The sequence below is a fragment of the Giraffa tippelskirchi genome, chromosome 6 (assembly GCF_054371585.1).
Source record: "Giraffa tippelskirchi isolate mGirTip1 chromosome 6, T2T-mGirTip1v1.2.pri, whole genome shotgun sequence".
Lineage (NCBI taxonomy): Eukaryota > Metazoa > Chordata > Mammalia > Artiodactyla > Giraffidae > Giraffa > Giraffa tippelskirchi.
This window is the reverse complement of record NC_137280.1, coordinates 13,356,667-13,372,780: the sequence shown is the minus strand read 5'-3', so window position 1 is coordinate 13,372,780 and position 16,114 is coordinate 13,356,667. Positions and strand designations below refer to the sequence as shown.

General features: G+C 39.1%; 1 protein-coding gene across 11 annotated transcripts in view; it reads right to left on the bottom strand.

Moving 5' to 3' along the window:
• Positions 1–16,114, bottom strand: part of CPQ (carboxypeptidase Q) — a 548,292-nt gene that overhangs the window by 173,874 nt on the left and 358,304 nt on the right. For all 11 annotated transcript variants that reach the window (XR_014057991.1, XM_081505175.1, XM_081505172.1 and 8 more), the window contains one exon: positions 5,035–5,146. Coding sequence is in view for 10 of the 11 variants with exons in the window: in XM_081505175.1 (XP_081361301.1) it covers positions 5,035–5,146 (112 nt within the window). In the remaining variant the exon portion in view is untranslated. The remainder of the gene's footprint in view (positions 1–5,034; positions 5,147–16,114) is intronic.

Below are 16,114 nucleotides of genomic sequence, written 5' to 3'. Positions count from 1 at the left end.
TTTTAGTAATCAGTGAACTAAAATGGATAGGAATGGGCAAATTTAATTCAGATGACCATTATGTCTACTACTGTGGGCAAGAATCCCTTAAAAGAAATGGAATAGCCTTCATACTCAACAGAAGAGTCTGAAATGCAGTACTTAGGTGCAATCTCAAAAACAACAGTATGATCACAGTTCACTTCCAAGGCAAACTATTCAACATCACAGTAATCCAAGTCTATGCCCCCACCACTGATTCCAAAGAAGCTGAAGTTGAACAGTTCTATGAAGACCTACAGGACCTTCTACAACTAACACCAAAAAAAGATGTCCTTTTAATCATAGGGGACTGCAATGCAAAAGTAGGGAGTCATGAGATATCTGGAGTACCAGGCAAGTTTGGTCTTGGAGTACAAAATGAAGCAGGACAAAGGCTAACAGAGTTTTTCCGAAAGAACACACTGGTCAGAGCAAACACCCTTTTCCAACTACACAAGGGATGACTCTACACATGAACATTATAAGATGGTCAATAACAAAATCAGATTGATTATATTCTTTGCAGCCAAAGATGGAGAAGCTCTATATAGTCAGCAAAAACAAAACCTGGAGCTGACTGTGGCTCAGATCATGAGCTCCTTATTACAAAATTCAGACTTAAACTGAAGAAAGTAGGGAAAACCACTAGGCAATTCAGATATGACCAAAATCAAATCCCTTATAATTATACAGTGGAAGTAACAAATAGATTCAAAGGATTAGATCCAATGGAGTGCCTGAAGAACTATGGATGGAGGTTCATAACATTGTACAGGGGCAGTGACCAAAACCATTTCAAAGAAAGAGAAAAACAAGAAAGCAAAATGGTTGTCTGAGGAGGCCTTACAAAGAGCTGAGAAAAGAAGGGAAGCAAAAGGCAAAGGAGAAAGGGAAATATACCCAACTGAATGCAGAGTTCCAAAGAATAGCAAGGAGAGATAAGAAAGCCTTTTAAAGTGAACACTGCAAAGAGATAGAGGAAAACAGGAGAATGGGAAAGACTAGAGATCTCTTCAAGAAAATTAGACATACCAAGGGAACATTTCATGCAAAGATGGGCACAATCAAGGACAGAAATGGTATGGACCTAACAGAAGCAGAAGAGATTAAGAAGAGGTGGCAAGAATACACAGAAGAATTGTACAAAAAAGGTCTTCATGACCCAGATAATCATGATGGTGTGGTCACTCACCTACAGCCAGACATCCTGGAATGTCAAGTGGGCATTAGGAAGAATTACTATGAACAAAGCTACTGGAGGTGATGGAATTCCAGCTGGACTATTTCAAATCCTAAAAGATGATGCTGCTGTGAAAGTACTTCAGTCATTATGCCAGGAAATTTGGAAAACTCAGCAGTGGTCATAGGACTGGAAACGGTCAGTTTTCATTCCAATCCCAAAGAAGGGCGGTGCCAAAGAATGTTCAAACTACCATAAAATTGTGCTCATTTCACACACTAGCAAGGTAATGCTCAAAATCCTTCAAGCTAGGCTTCAACAGTATGTGAACTGAGAACTTCCAGATGTACAAGATCGATTTAGAAAAGGCAGAGGAATCAGAGATCAAATTCCCAACATCTGCTGGATCACATAAAAAGCAAGAGAATTCCAGAAAAACATCTACTTCTGCTTCATTGACTATGCTAAAGCCTTTGACTGTGTGGCTCACAACAAATTGTGCAAAAGTTCTTAAAGAGAAGAGAATACCAGACCACCTTATCTGCCTCCTGAGGAATTTGTATTCAGGTCAAGAAGCAACTGTTAGAATCCACCATGAAACAATAGACTGGTTTAAAATTAGGAAAAGAGCACATCAAGGCTATATACTGTCACCTTCTTTATTTAACTTATATGCAGAGTACATCATGTGAAATGCTGGGCTGGATGAATCACAAGCTGGAATCAAGAATGCAGGGAGAAATACCAAAACCTTAGATATGCAGATAATAACACTCTAACAGCAGAAAGTGAAGAGGAACTGATGAGCTTCTTGAGGAAGGTGAAAGAGGAGAGTGAAAAAGCTGGCTTAAAATTCAACATTCAAAACACTAATATCATGGCATCTCATCCCATCACTTCCTGGCAAATACATGGGGAAAAAATGGAAACAGTTGCAGCCTTTACTTTCTTGGACTCCAAAATCGCTGTAGACGGTGACTGTGGCCATGAAATTAAAAGATGCTTGCTCCTTGGAAGAAAAGCTATGACAAATCTAGCCAGTGTATTAAAAAGCAGAGACATCACTTTGCTCATGACAGTCCATATAGTCAAAGCTATAGCATTTCCAGTAGTCACGTATGGATGTGAGAGTTGAACCATAAAGAAGGCTGAGTCCTGAAGAATTGATGTTTTGAAATGCTGGAGAAGACCCTTGAGAGTCCCTTGGACAGCAAGATTAAACCAGTCAATCCTATTGGAAATCAACCTTGAATATTCATTGTGAGGACAGATGCTGAAGCTCCAGTACTTTGGCCACCTGGGGGGAAAAGCCAATTCACTGGAAAAGATCCTGAAAAAAAAAGATCTTTTGGGAAAGATTGAGGGAAGAAGGAGAAGGGGGAGGAGACAGAGGATGAGGTGGTTGGATGGCATCACTGACTCAATGGACATGAATCTGAGCAAACTCCAGGAAGACTGTGAAGGACGGGAAAGACTGGCACGCTGCAGTCCATGGAGTCGCAGAATATGGCATGACTGAGTGACTGCACAACAACAAGAGCAGGTAAAATGCTCTGGAAGCTAACATTTGAAGAGAGATGAAGAAAACGAATCCAGAGAGTTCAAATGACCTGCCCCAGGCCAAAAAAGTAGTTTGTGGCACAGAGTGACCTAAAAATCTAATTGAGATGGGTCTAGTTCTCTTTTTACACTACCACTGTGCCTCCAGTCAAGCTGGTTGGAACAAACTGAATTAAAATTAACTTCCAAAATAAATATCTGTGCCCTATGGAGAGGAAAATGTATGATATTTGCTTGCCTCATCTCTCAAACCCACTTCATTCTGGAATGAAATTAAGGCTAGATAGCCAAGGGGATATTTTTTTTTAAGGAAGAAGAGGAAAGAATTCACATGTGGAGTCTCCCATATCTTCTCTGAAGGAATGAGTGTTTCTGTTTTTATTTGCTGGACAATTTGTCTTTCAAACATTACCCAATTCTAAGAGCAGACTTGATATTATATCTTTATTGATAACTATGTGTGTAGGTACATATGTATGTCTTCAATTATATTCTAAGGGTCTTAAGAACAGAGAATATGTAGTATGCTCAGCTTTTACAGAATGCTTTCACATAGTAGGTGCTCAGTATAGTAATGATGTTCAAAGTATAAACAATATGAAATTACTAATTAGTTTTTTTTTTAAATGACCTTGTATTCAGGTGTCCTACAGTTCTTTAATTAGGCTATTTTAGTGGAGCAATTTTACACGCCACCGTCTCCCCCTACAACCCACCAGGGGACATTCAGCAATGTCTGGAGACGTTTTTCACTGTCACAACTTGGGGGCGGGGGGAGCCGGCTACGGGCATCTAGTAGGGATGCGGCTAAACAACCTAAACTGCACAGGACAGACCTCGCGGCAGAGCAAACTATTGAACTTAAAATGCATAAAAAGCAAGCTCCTAATGTATAGCACAGAGAACTGCATTCGATGAAATAATTAAACCTGTGATTAAACCATATTGGAAAAGAATACAAAAGAAGAATGCATATATATGTATAACTGAGTCACTTTGCTGTACACCAGAGATTGGCACAACATTGTAGATAAATTATATTTCAATTAAAAAAAAAAAGCAATTATCTGGCCCCAAATAGCAGTAATGCCAAGGTTGCAAGACATTGGCCTATTTAGAAGTAAAGAAATTGCACAGTCACCTTTCCATTTTTAAAACACAAGTAAGACATAAATCAAAATTATACACTAAACATTTGCCCCAACCAAGACAATTTCAGTAGTCTATTGTTACGATGAACAATAGTATACCTGTTGCCGATTCATGTTGATGTATGGCAAAAACCATCACAGAATTGTACGATAATTATCCTCCAATTAAAATAAATTAATTAATAATTAAAAAAAAAAACACCAGGGCTCCTGTCCAAAAAAAAAAATATATAAACAATCATTTAAAGAGCTGATTTAGGGTTAGAAGGGTTCATTAAAAGCCAGAGGCAAAGCTTAGATTTAAACACATTGGTATTTAAGTAAGCAATGGAATGCCTTCACCAAAGGGAGTGTTCTGATCTCTACATCTGAAACTCCACAGTCACAGTAGGAAACATTCTGCTGATGAGGCATTTTCCAAACCACCACTGGTCTATTTCAGACATGGAACTCTCATTTCAGATTGTTTGATTATTTCTAACCTCACTCAAAATCCACCTCTTGACCAGCACACAGAGAGGAAATGTATGTTTTTTGTTTGCAAATAGGGTCATCAAAATAAATTGTTTTCACAATTAGTCCTTGCTTTGTATGCCTATCCATCTTCTCCCAAGTCTAGGTTAACCTGCAAGGTCCAGTTTTTCATCCTGGATTCCTCACTGTGGCGAAAAGAATCATTTCTCCAGGCCTACTTTGCTCTCCTTGACTTCGGATATGGAAAGATGAATGCAGCAAAGCTATCCAAGCAGCTTGGTGATGTCTTTAAACAAGGAAAAGGAAGTAGGGGAGCTACTGATTTTTATTTCCACTTGTTTATGGTTTCCTTACATAGTCTCTAGCTGATGCGGTTGCATTTGCTGCAGTTTTATTAGCTTGTTCATTTTCCCCAGTGGCTGATTATAGTTGATACTTTTGGCTGTTTGGTGGACACTTGAATAAAAATTTCTTTGTTTAAGTGGACAAATTAGTTCTTTTCTGGGAATCAACTGACAAAAAACATACAGACCTCAGGAGAATCTTTGAACATTCCACAGCAACTAATCTGCTGAGCATTTTGTGTGTTGAGTTAAACATCACCACTGACACCCTCACACATTGGTTAACTACTTTCTAAATATTTACCAAGATCTTTAATAAGCGAGAGGGCTTCCCATGATATAAAGGCTCCACCACCATCATCCATGGCACCCTGCCCGACATCCCAGCTGTCCAGATGTCCACTGACAAGTACGACCTAGAACAAACAATAAAAAGAGAAAAAAATAAAAACCAAGCAGAAATGACATCAAAGAAGAAGCATTCACAGGCATTCCAAATACAGAAAAGAACTTTATATTTTCTTTTCTATTTTTACTTCTTAAAAGAACTGTGTCATTGCTAATGGAAAACTTGGTATAAAGGCATTACATAAGGGGTATAATGTCATTCCAATAGGAATAAAACTTCTCACCTTGTACCTCTCTTTATTAATACAATTTTGAATACTAAGGAAGAATTATTTATTATTGATGGATGTTTGACAACTTTATTATATGGCTTGAAACCTAAATGACATGCAAATAGAACTCAAAACTTCAACCATATTCTCAGTTGTCCCAAATTCTAGCAGACAAATAATAAACATGTGTTGAATTGAATTTAAATGACAAAGCAAGAACAATTAATTTGTTTTTAATTATTGTGTTTGTGTATCATAAATCACTCTAGTGTTGAATAAATATGTTGGTATTACAAACTAGAGTCTAATTAAACAGAATAACTTTTAAGAAATATCTCAATTTACACGCTAAATAAATCTATATATTATATTATAAATTTTACACCATCATAGACTTAAATTATTTTCTGAGAATCATTAATAATTATCTCTAGGAAAATATAAAAATATCTCAGTAAAACTAAATTTCACAGATATATTTTAAACAAGTTAAAAACCAAGTAAAACGATGCTGGGCTAACAGGATATCTACATGGAAATTATGTATTGATCTCTGGATTATACAATATATGAATATCAAGTCAGACGAATTATGAACTTAAATAAAGATGTTGGAGGAAAGCAAAGAACAGCTTTGTCTTAGAGTAAGCAAAGATTTCTTAAACTGGACAAGAAAAGTACAAACTATAAAAATAAAAAATTATAAACTGGACTTTAAAAATATTAGGAATATTTGTTCATCAAAAGATCCCATTACAAGAGTGAAAAGGCAACCCACAGAGGAGAAAATATTTATAAAACATATTTTCAACAAAGTCCCATGTTCTGATTATATAAAGAACCCCTATGAAACAGTAACAAAAAGGAGAGTAAAATGATAGAAAAATGGGGAAAAAAACTTGAGCAGACAATTCACAAATATAGATATACAAATCACTAATGAAAGTCACTCAGGTTCATTATCAACAAGGAAATATATATTAAACCACAATACATATCCACTGGAATAGCTAAAATGAAAAAGATAGAAAATATTAGTGAGAAGGTAGAGTAACTGGAACTCTCATATATCAAGTGTGAGTACAAATACTTACAACCACTCTAGAAAACTGGCTTATCTATTAAATCTGAACACACACACCCTCGAACCCAGCAATTCCACTCGCAGGTACACTCCAACAGGAATGGATGTGGAAAAATGCTTTCATCAGAAGGGATTTACTAGAACATTCATAGAGTACTCATGATAAATAGCTGCCATCTACTCCCTAAGAAACCACTCAAATGCCTGTCAGCAGCAGAATGAACAGTATGTTGTACTGATCAATGGAACACTGCATGGCAGTGGGAATGAACAAACACAGTACACAATAAATACATGAATCTCATGAGCATCTTGAATAAATTCATATAAATATATGAATCTTCATAAACATAATGAAGAATGAAAGACGTCAGACATAAAATAATACATCATGTATAATTCCATTCATGTAAAGTAGGAAAAGAAGCAAAACAAGAGAATGGCTACCCATGGTAAGGAGGGGTAGTGACAGGAAGAGGGAAGGAGTTGAGTGGCCAAATGCAGATCATGTTATTTCTTGATCTGGGTACTGGTTACACAGGTACACTCAGTTGTAAAAGTTCATCTTGTTATACACTTAGGATTTCCATATGTTCTCAGAATATTGCTGCTGTTGTTCAGTTGCTAAATTGTGTCCAATCTTTGTGACCCCATAGACTGTAGCATGCCAGGCTTCCCGGTCCTTCAATACCTCCTGGAGTTTGCTCAAACTCATGTCCACTGAGTCGATGATGCCATCCAATCATCTCATCCTCTGTTGCCCCCTTCTCCTCTTGCCTTCAGTCTTTCCCAGCATCAGGGTTTTTTTTCCAATGAGTTGGCTCTTTGCATCAGGTGATCATATTATTGGAGCTTCAGCCTCAGCATCAGTCCTTCCAATGAACATTCAGGGTTGATTTCCTTTAGGACTGACTGGTTTGCCTTCCTTGTTGTCCAAGGGGCTCTCAAGAGTCTTCTCCAGGTTTTAAATTGATTCAAAAGCATCAATTCTTCAGTGCTCAGCCTTCTTCACGGTCCAACTCTCACTTCAATACACGACTACTGGAAAAACCGTAGCTTTGACCATATGGACCTTTGTCAACAAAGTGATGTCTCTGCTTTTTAATACACTGTCTAGGTTTGTCATAGCTTTTCTTCCAAGGAACAAGCATCTTTAATTTCATGGCTGCAGTCACTGTCTGTGGTGATTTTAGAGTCCAATAAAATAAAATCTGTCACTGTTTTCACATTTTTTCCCCTTCTATTTGGCATGAAGTGATGGGACTGGATGCCATGATCTTAGTTTTTTGAATGCTGAGTTTGAAGCCAGCTTTTCACTCTCCTCTTTCACCCTCATCAAGAGGCTCTTTAGTTCCTTTTTGCTTTTTGCCATTAGAATGGTATCATCTATATATCTGAGGCTGTGGACATTTCTCCCAGCAACCTTAATTCCAGCTTGAGAATTTTACACTTCAATATTGAGAATATTATTCTTCAATAAAAAGCTTAAAAAACCAAGTTCAATAGACTGATCCTATGAATAGCATACAGTAAATAAGCAAACCAAACTTGAACAAATCTTCTTGATGATTAACATGAAAGTGCCGCAGGACTTTGGGAAAGCAGGATTTGGGGTTTCAAATGTCAGAGTGACCCATAGCACGGTCTCCTTCCCTGAGCAGCTGCAGGATCTCCCATTGACTCTGTGTATACAGTCTTGACTTACTATGACTTCACTATAGTCACAAACAAGTACAATGCCCCAGACTAACAAATGGCCATGTACTGAACCCAACTGGATTGCTTCTAAAGAAAATAAAAACAGAATAAAGAGAAAAACATGTTGCAATAGCAGGAAGTTCTGATTCAGAAAGTGGTATAATCCCATGTGGGATGAACAAGCCAATTAGTCAACACACTTACCCCCTCAGAACCATTTTCCCAATGAAGTTCAAGTTCCAGTGGATAAAAAGTGTCAAAATCTGTTTTAATCAACTTTTTCTCAGATAATATATGAGTCAGTAAATCAAGGCAGCTATTGTTTTAACCTTCAGATTTTGGAATAACTGAGGTTGTTTTTACAATCATACTTCTTTCTGTTTTCTGAAATATCTCTGTTCTCCAATCCAGAATTATTACTTACACTAATAGTTCAAAGATGGAAGTGGTTTTGAATGATAGGGGAGTAAATGTTATCTCATAGGACAAGGACTTTGGCATAGTGATATGGAAGAATGATTACAAACCATTTGGATTATGAGAGTTTGTTTTACATTTTTTTTTCTTACAAAAAGGAATATACTGGGGATCATCTAGAGACAGTAATTTTAATATTAACTGATTTAAAAACTAAGTGATGACAAAAAACTACTTCAAATTCAGTGACATGCTTAAAAAACTTGAATTTTCCTAATCATAAAAGCTTCAACCCACACCTGGAAAATAGTGGTGCAGGAGGTCTCAGTCAACTTGGTGTCTATTTAGCATTCCTTAATGCAGTCTCACAAAGGATAACCCAGTAAAACATAACAAAGTCACTACATCTTGTGCCAAGGTCAGGCAGAAATGAACATCAGTTGTAACACATTTGGATCTGATTTAAGCAAACAAAACAAAAACACAACTGTGAGACACAGTAAACTCCAGATTTATGAGAAAGGATCACTGCATAACAGATAGGAGAATGCACTGGTTCTGTTGCCAGAAGTGGAGCCCCTCAAGCAATAACATGGCCTAGAACCAACAGAGAAGGGGGCGCCCACCCATCTACCCCTCTCGTGTGCTGCTCCCCGAGGCAAGCAGAGCACTGGCCAATTCCCCGCCCTCCAACTTCCTTCTCACCGCCGTCTCTTCTAAATGCAGTAATGAGTAAAAATGATTGAAACCATCAGCAGGAGCCAAGAACAGCCACAACAAAACAAACAGGAGGGCAGGATGGGGACCGCAATGCTCTGAGATACAGAGTTCGCTATTTGTGAGGCACACGTTAGTTCTGACCACCAAAGAGCTGGCCTTAGGGTGGGAGCGGGGAGGGCCTTCTGCAGCAGGGCACAGATACACTGGATGCCAGCCTGCCAGGATGAAGAGTTAGACTGGCAGTGGTGCAGAAACACCTGCAGGCCAGCTGTGGGTCTGAGGGCAAAGACACAGTAAATCAGGGGTAGACAGCAAGCCGCCCAGGGACAGGTCCCCACTTCTCTGTTATTAGGACATATGGGGACACTGAAGGCAGACAGATCGGCTCGATTAAAAGACGAATAAGAATATAGTTGGAATGGGACATATGAAAAACATGGCAGAACAAGGAAGAGAGGTCAGCTTCAGAAGAAGTATATTCTTATGAAAACAGGAAGATGCAAAATACTGGAGAAAATGTCCCGGTCTTTGGGCTTTCCTGCACTTATTCAACAATTTTTATTGAGTGTCTATTAAGTGCCAGAGATATAGGAATGGATAAAACAGATATTCTGCTTTAATGGAATTTACGTGCTCGTGAGGGAGATCGGCAATACGTAAATATAATGATAGTTTCAAGTATTACAAGGAAAAATCAGGCAGAGAAGGGGGATAGAGAGTGGTGGTGGCAAGAGGAGGAAGAAAAATCAGTCTGCTTTCTCCTAAATCATAGACAGCCTCAGGGGAATTCTGCCCCCACCTTAATGATGAGAGAAATCTGGATAATCTCGAAAATTGTAACTTTTTTTAAGCCCATCAGAGGTCTCAGATTGTCATTCAGTCAGAGGAACTGAATTCCAGAGGATAAGGAGCTCACCCAAGGAGAGGTGGGACACCGTCTTCCTTTAGCAGAGAGTAGAGGGAGAGGTAACAGGCATAAAGGCAGGAATGAAGACAATGAAATGTTGACGTATTCTTCAAGGATGAGTGTGCATTAACATGAGAGTTTAGAATCCCTGGGAACCTCCTACATAAGGGCTCTAGGTACCCATTTTCCAGATCTTTTCCACAAGATTCCATCAGGTGCTCATAGGAAAAACTGAGAGCAGGGCAGAGGCCCTGAGGGCCCACCTCGTGATGCAGGGGTGCAGGTGACGACCAGTGCTGCTGGAAAGCAGGTAGCAAATACACCTGCTTCCAGGACCCTTCTCTCAAACTAGAGCCAACTCTAATGTCCAACAACAGTGAAATGAATAAACTATGGAACAGGCACACAGTGGAATATTATAAGGTTGTTAAAATTGCCTATAGCTACATTTATAAATGAACACAAGAACAGAAATATGAAAGGAAAATAAAGAACAAATAAATCACAGAAGAAATAGAAGAGTATGATCCCCTAACATAAATTGCAAAATTCAGTGAGCTAAGTAATCTTTAGTAGTGCATAAAAAAAATATGATAAAATCATGAAGAAAAAGCAAACTTATAGTAAATCAAACTTAGGAGAGTGTTTATATCAGATGAGGTTCAGGCAGAGAGGAGAAGACCATCAGAGAGGGCAGACAGTGGACTTCGAAGGCATTGGTAGTGTTCTATCTCTGAAACTGAAAACGCGTGTAACCCTCTCATCCTCCTTTAGATTGTATATACATGCTAAACAGAGTCTTTGGCATGTGTGTCACATTAAACCATAGCAAGAGTTATCAAAGATAGTTTTTAATGTGAGTTCAAACAAACATTAAAGGTCAGATTTACCTCATTCCATTTCAGCTGTTGCAAAGAAAAATATGGAAAATGTCTGCATTTACTTAAAATCATAATTTTGTCACTAAAGCATGAAAAAAGGTTGCGTTACTTTCTAAAAGTCAACTAGAGATCAAATATAATTGTAAAACCTAAAATTATTGTATCTAGTAGCATATTGAAAGCTATTGAAATATAATGACTCAATGATCTCCAAAGTTACAGATATGTGGCAGATAACCGTCATCTCTCTCTCAGTATATTCAAAGTGTTTGGTTCCAGTTGTTGTTCAGTTGCCCAGCTGTGTCCAACTCTTTGCAACTCCATGACTGCAGCAACCCAGGCTTCCCTGTCCTTCACTATCTCCCGGAGTTTACTCACTCATGTTCACTGAGTCAGTGAGCCATCCAAACCATCACATCCTCTGTCATCCCCTTCTCCTTCAACCCTCAATCTTTCCCAGCATGAGGGTCTTTTCCAATGAATTGCTCTTCCCATCAAGTGGCCAAAATATTGGAGCTTCAGCTTCAGCATCAGCACTTCCAATGAATATTCACGGTTGATTAACTTTAGGATTGACTGGTTTGATCTCTTTGCAGTCCAAGGGACTCTCAAGAGTCTTCTCCAGCTTCCCAATTGATTCAAAAGCATCAATTCTTTGGTGCTCAGTCTTCACTGTGGTCCAATTCTCACATCCATAGATGACTACTGGAAAAACCATAGCTTTGATTATAAGAACCTTTGTTGGCAAAGCGATGTCTCTGTTTTCTAATACCATGTCTAGGTTTATCATAGCTTGTTTTCCAAGGAGCAAGTGTCTTTTAATTTCATGGCTGCTGTCACCATCTGCAGTGATTTTGGAGCCCAAGAAAATAAAGTCTGTCACTGTATCCATTGTTTCCCCATCTATTTGTCATGAAGTGGAGGGACAGGATGCCATGATGTTAATTTTTTGAATGCTGAGTTTTAAGCCAGCTTTTTCACTCTCCTCTTTCACCTTCATCAAGAGGCTCTTTAGTTCCTCTTCGCTTACTGCTATTAGGGTGGTGTCATCGGCATATCTGAGGTTATTGATATTTCTCCTGGCAATCTTGATTCCAGCTTGTGCTTCATCCAGCCCAGCATTTCACAGGATATACTCTGCATAGAAGTTAAATAAGCAGGGTGACAATATACAGCCTTGACATACTCCTTTCCTAATTTTGAACATGCCTGTTTTTCCATGTCTGGTTCTAACTGTTGTTTCTTGACCTGCATATAGGTTTCTGAGGAGGCAGGTAAGATGGTCTGGTATTCCCATCTCTTTAAGAATTTTCCACAGTTTGTTGTGATCCACACAGTCAAAGGCTTTAGCATAGCCAATGAAGCAGAAGTAGATATTTTTCTGGAACTGCCTTGCTTTTTCAATGATCCAGAAAATGTTTGCAATTTGATCTCTGGTTCCTCTGCTTTTTCTAAATTCAGCTTGTTGGGCTTCCCTGGTGGCTCAGATGGTAAAGAATCTACTTGCAATTCAGGAGACCTGAGTTTGATCCCTGGGTCAGGAAGATCCCCTGGAGAAGAGAATGGCTACCCACTCCATTATTCTTGTCTGGAGAGTTCTACAGACAGAGGAGCTACAGTCCATGGGGTCACAACAAGTTGGACATGACTGAGCAACAAACATTTTCCCTTTGGTTCCAGTTCAGTTCAGTTCAGTCGCTCAGTTGTGTCCGACTCTTTGCGACCCCATGAATCGCAGCACGCCAGGCCTCCCTGTCCATCACCAACTCCCGGAGTCTACACAAACTCATGTCCGAGTCGGTGATGTCATCCAGCCATCTCATCCTCTGTCGTCCCCTTCTCCTCCTGCCCCAATCCTTCCCAGCATCAGGGTCTTTTCCAATGAGTCAACTCTTCACATGAGGTGGCCAAAGTTTTGGAGTTTCAGCTTCAACATCAGTCCTTTCAATGAACACCTAGGACTGATCTCCTTTAGGATGGACTGGTTGGGTCTCCTTGCAGTCCAAGGGACTCGCAAGAGTCTTCTCCAACACCACAGTTCAAAAACATCAATTTTTCGGTGCTCAGCTTTCTTTATAGTCCAACTCTCACATCCATACATGACCACTGGAAAAACCATAACCTTGACTAGATGGACCTTTGTTGGCAAAATAATGTCTCTGCTTTTTAATATGCTGTCTAGGTTGGTCATAACCTTCCTTCCAAGGAGTAAGTGTCTTTTAATTGCATGGCTGCAATTACCATTTGCAGTGATTTTGGAGCCCAGAAAAATAAAGTCTGACACTGTTTCCACTGTTTCCATGAAGTGATGGGACCAGATGCCATGATCTTAGTTTTCTGAACGTTGAGCTTTAAGCCAACTTTTTCACTGTTCTCTCTCACTTTCATCAAGAGGCTTTTTAGTTCCTCTTCACTTTCTGCCATAAGGGTGGTGTCATTTGCATATCTGAGGTTATTGATATTTCTCCCGGCAATCTTCATTCCAGCTTGTGTTTCTTCCAGCCCAGCGTTTCTCATGATGTACTCTGCATAGAAGTTAAATAAGCAGGGTGACAATATACAGCCTTGACGTACTCCTTTTCCTATTTGGAATCAGTCTGTTGTTCCATGTCCAGTTCTAACTGCTGCTTCCTGACCTGCATACAGGTTTCTCAAAAGACAGGTCAAGTGGTCTGGTATTCCCATCTCCTTCAGAATTTTCCACAGTTTATTGTGATCCACACAGTCAAAGGCTTTGGCATAGTCAATAAAGCAGAAATTGATGTTTTTCTGCAACTCTCTTGCTTTTTCGATGATCCAGCGGATGTTGGCAATTTGATCTCTGGTTCCTCTGCCTTTTCTAAAACCAGCTTGAACATCTGCAAGTTCACAGTTCACGTATTGTTGAAGCCTGGCTTGGAGAATTTTGAGCATTACTTTACTAGTGTGTGAGATGAGTGCAATTGTGCGGTAGTTTGAGCGTTCTTTGGCATTGCCTTTCTTTGGGATTGGAATGGAAACTGACCTTTTCCAGTCCTGTGGCCACTGCTGAGTTTTCCAAATTTGCTAGCATATTGAGCGCAGCACTTTCACAGCATCATCTTTCAGGTTTTGAAATAGCTCAACTGGAATTCCATCACCTCCACTAGCTTTGTTTGTAGTGATGCTTTCTAAGGTCCACTTGACTTCACATTCCAGGATGTCTGGCTCTAGGTGAGTGATCACACCATTGTGATTATCTGGGTCATGAAGACCTTTTTTGTACAGTTCTCCTGTGTATTCTTGCCATCTCTTCTTAAAATCTTCTGCTTCTGTTAGGTCCATACCATTTCTGTCCTTTATCAAGCCCATCTTTGCATGAAATGTTCCCTTAGTATCTCTGATTTTCTTGAAGAGATCTCTAGTCTTTCCCATTCTGTTGTTTTCCTCTATTTCTTTGCATTGATTGCTAAGGAAGGCTTTCTTATCTCTCCTTGCTATTCTTTGGAACTCTGCATTCAGATGGGAATATCTTTCCTTTTCTCCTTTGCTTTTCACTTTTCTTCTTTTCACAGCTATTTGTAAGGGCTCCTCAGACAGCCATTTTGCTTTTTTGCATTTCTTTTTCTTGGGGATGGTCTTGATCCCTGTCTCCTGTACAATGTCACAAACCTCCGTCCATAGTTCATCAAGCACTCTGTCTATCAGATCTAGTCCCTTAAATCTATTTCTCACTTCCAGTTGGTTCCAGGGCCCCCAGCAATTTCCAAAATCCATGGATGCTCAAGTCCCTTATATAAAATGGCATAGTACATGCAGATAACTTATGCACAACCTCTCATTACATTAAAATCATCTCTAGATTACTTATAAATGCCTAGTACAATATAAATGCTATATAAATACCAATAGTTGCCAACTTGCAGCAAATTCAAGCTTGGCTTTTTGGAATTTTTTCCCCAAATATTTTTGATCTGCATTTGGTTGATTTCTGTGAATGTGTAACCTACAGACCCAGAGAGCCAATTGTATGAATAAACAGCCAGTACTGTCTCATCCTTGCCATTTTGGCATGCCTAGATTTTCACAGTCTGCATTTTAAACTGTGAGTTGTATAAGCATTTATCTAAACCTGACCAAGTTCTTGATGATCAATCTTCAATAAATGAGATGCTAACCTCTCTGAAGCATGCTTCATTTTATAAATGTTTTGCTCAATCAAAAGCCAGAAAGACAACTACCTGGTGGTTTTATTTTTTAGTTTTGTGATGTTTTGTTTTGTTTGCAGCTGCTTCATTCTCTTCATCTCATTTTATTTGGTGTATTTAAAGAGCTAGCAGGGAGGAGTATCAAGGCTACAGAGTTCAAGGACTAATGCATTTCCAGACATAGGAAATCCCTGATCAAATTTTCAGCAACAAAATTCATTAAACAATTGAAAAATATGACCTACAAAAAGAGAAGGAAAACCTTCTCATTACTTAGCCTTAACGGAGAAGCCAAGAAGTGATCTAATAATGGGCTTCAGCTGTGATGGGCCCCTCTGTGGCAGATATGAGCAGCAGAAGATGGAGCAAAGGAACAGGTTTGGGCTGCAGCAGTGAGCATTTAGGGTCATAGAAACAATCAAGAATTTTCTGATGGAAAGATTTTGTAGAAGTTAAAAAAAACAACAGGGAAAAGGTTATGGAAAACTCCATTCCTTGGAGGGTTTCTAAAATAGGACACATTCTTAGGTTGTAGTAGTAAAGCTAACAAAGAAGGAATAAATAAAACCTTTCAAGGTCCCATCTTGTCCAATGTCTATGACAGTTTTCAAGAGTTCTTGTTTTAGTCAAACCACTTTAAAGGGGGAAACTGTCCTTTGAAAAGTCTCCATAACCTCAACAGACTTTTCCCTCAGCTTCTCCCAGGTACTCTGGATGTCACAGTCTTCCCACAATTTAGAATCTAAATACAGGTGGGCAGGCAGCTCTCAAGAAACCTGTTTCATGATTCCTGTCAGAGACAAAGACTTGGCTTTCAGAGGGCAGTTGCTGAATGTTTCATGCTATTGCCTAGAACAGACAAAGGGGACAATGTTTGAACAGATATTATCC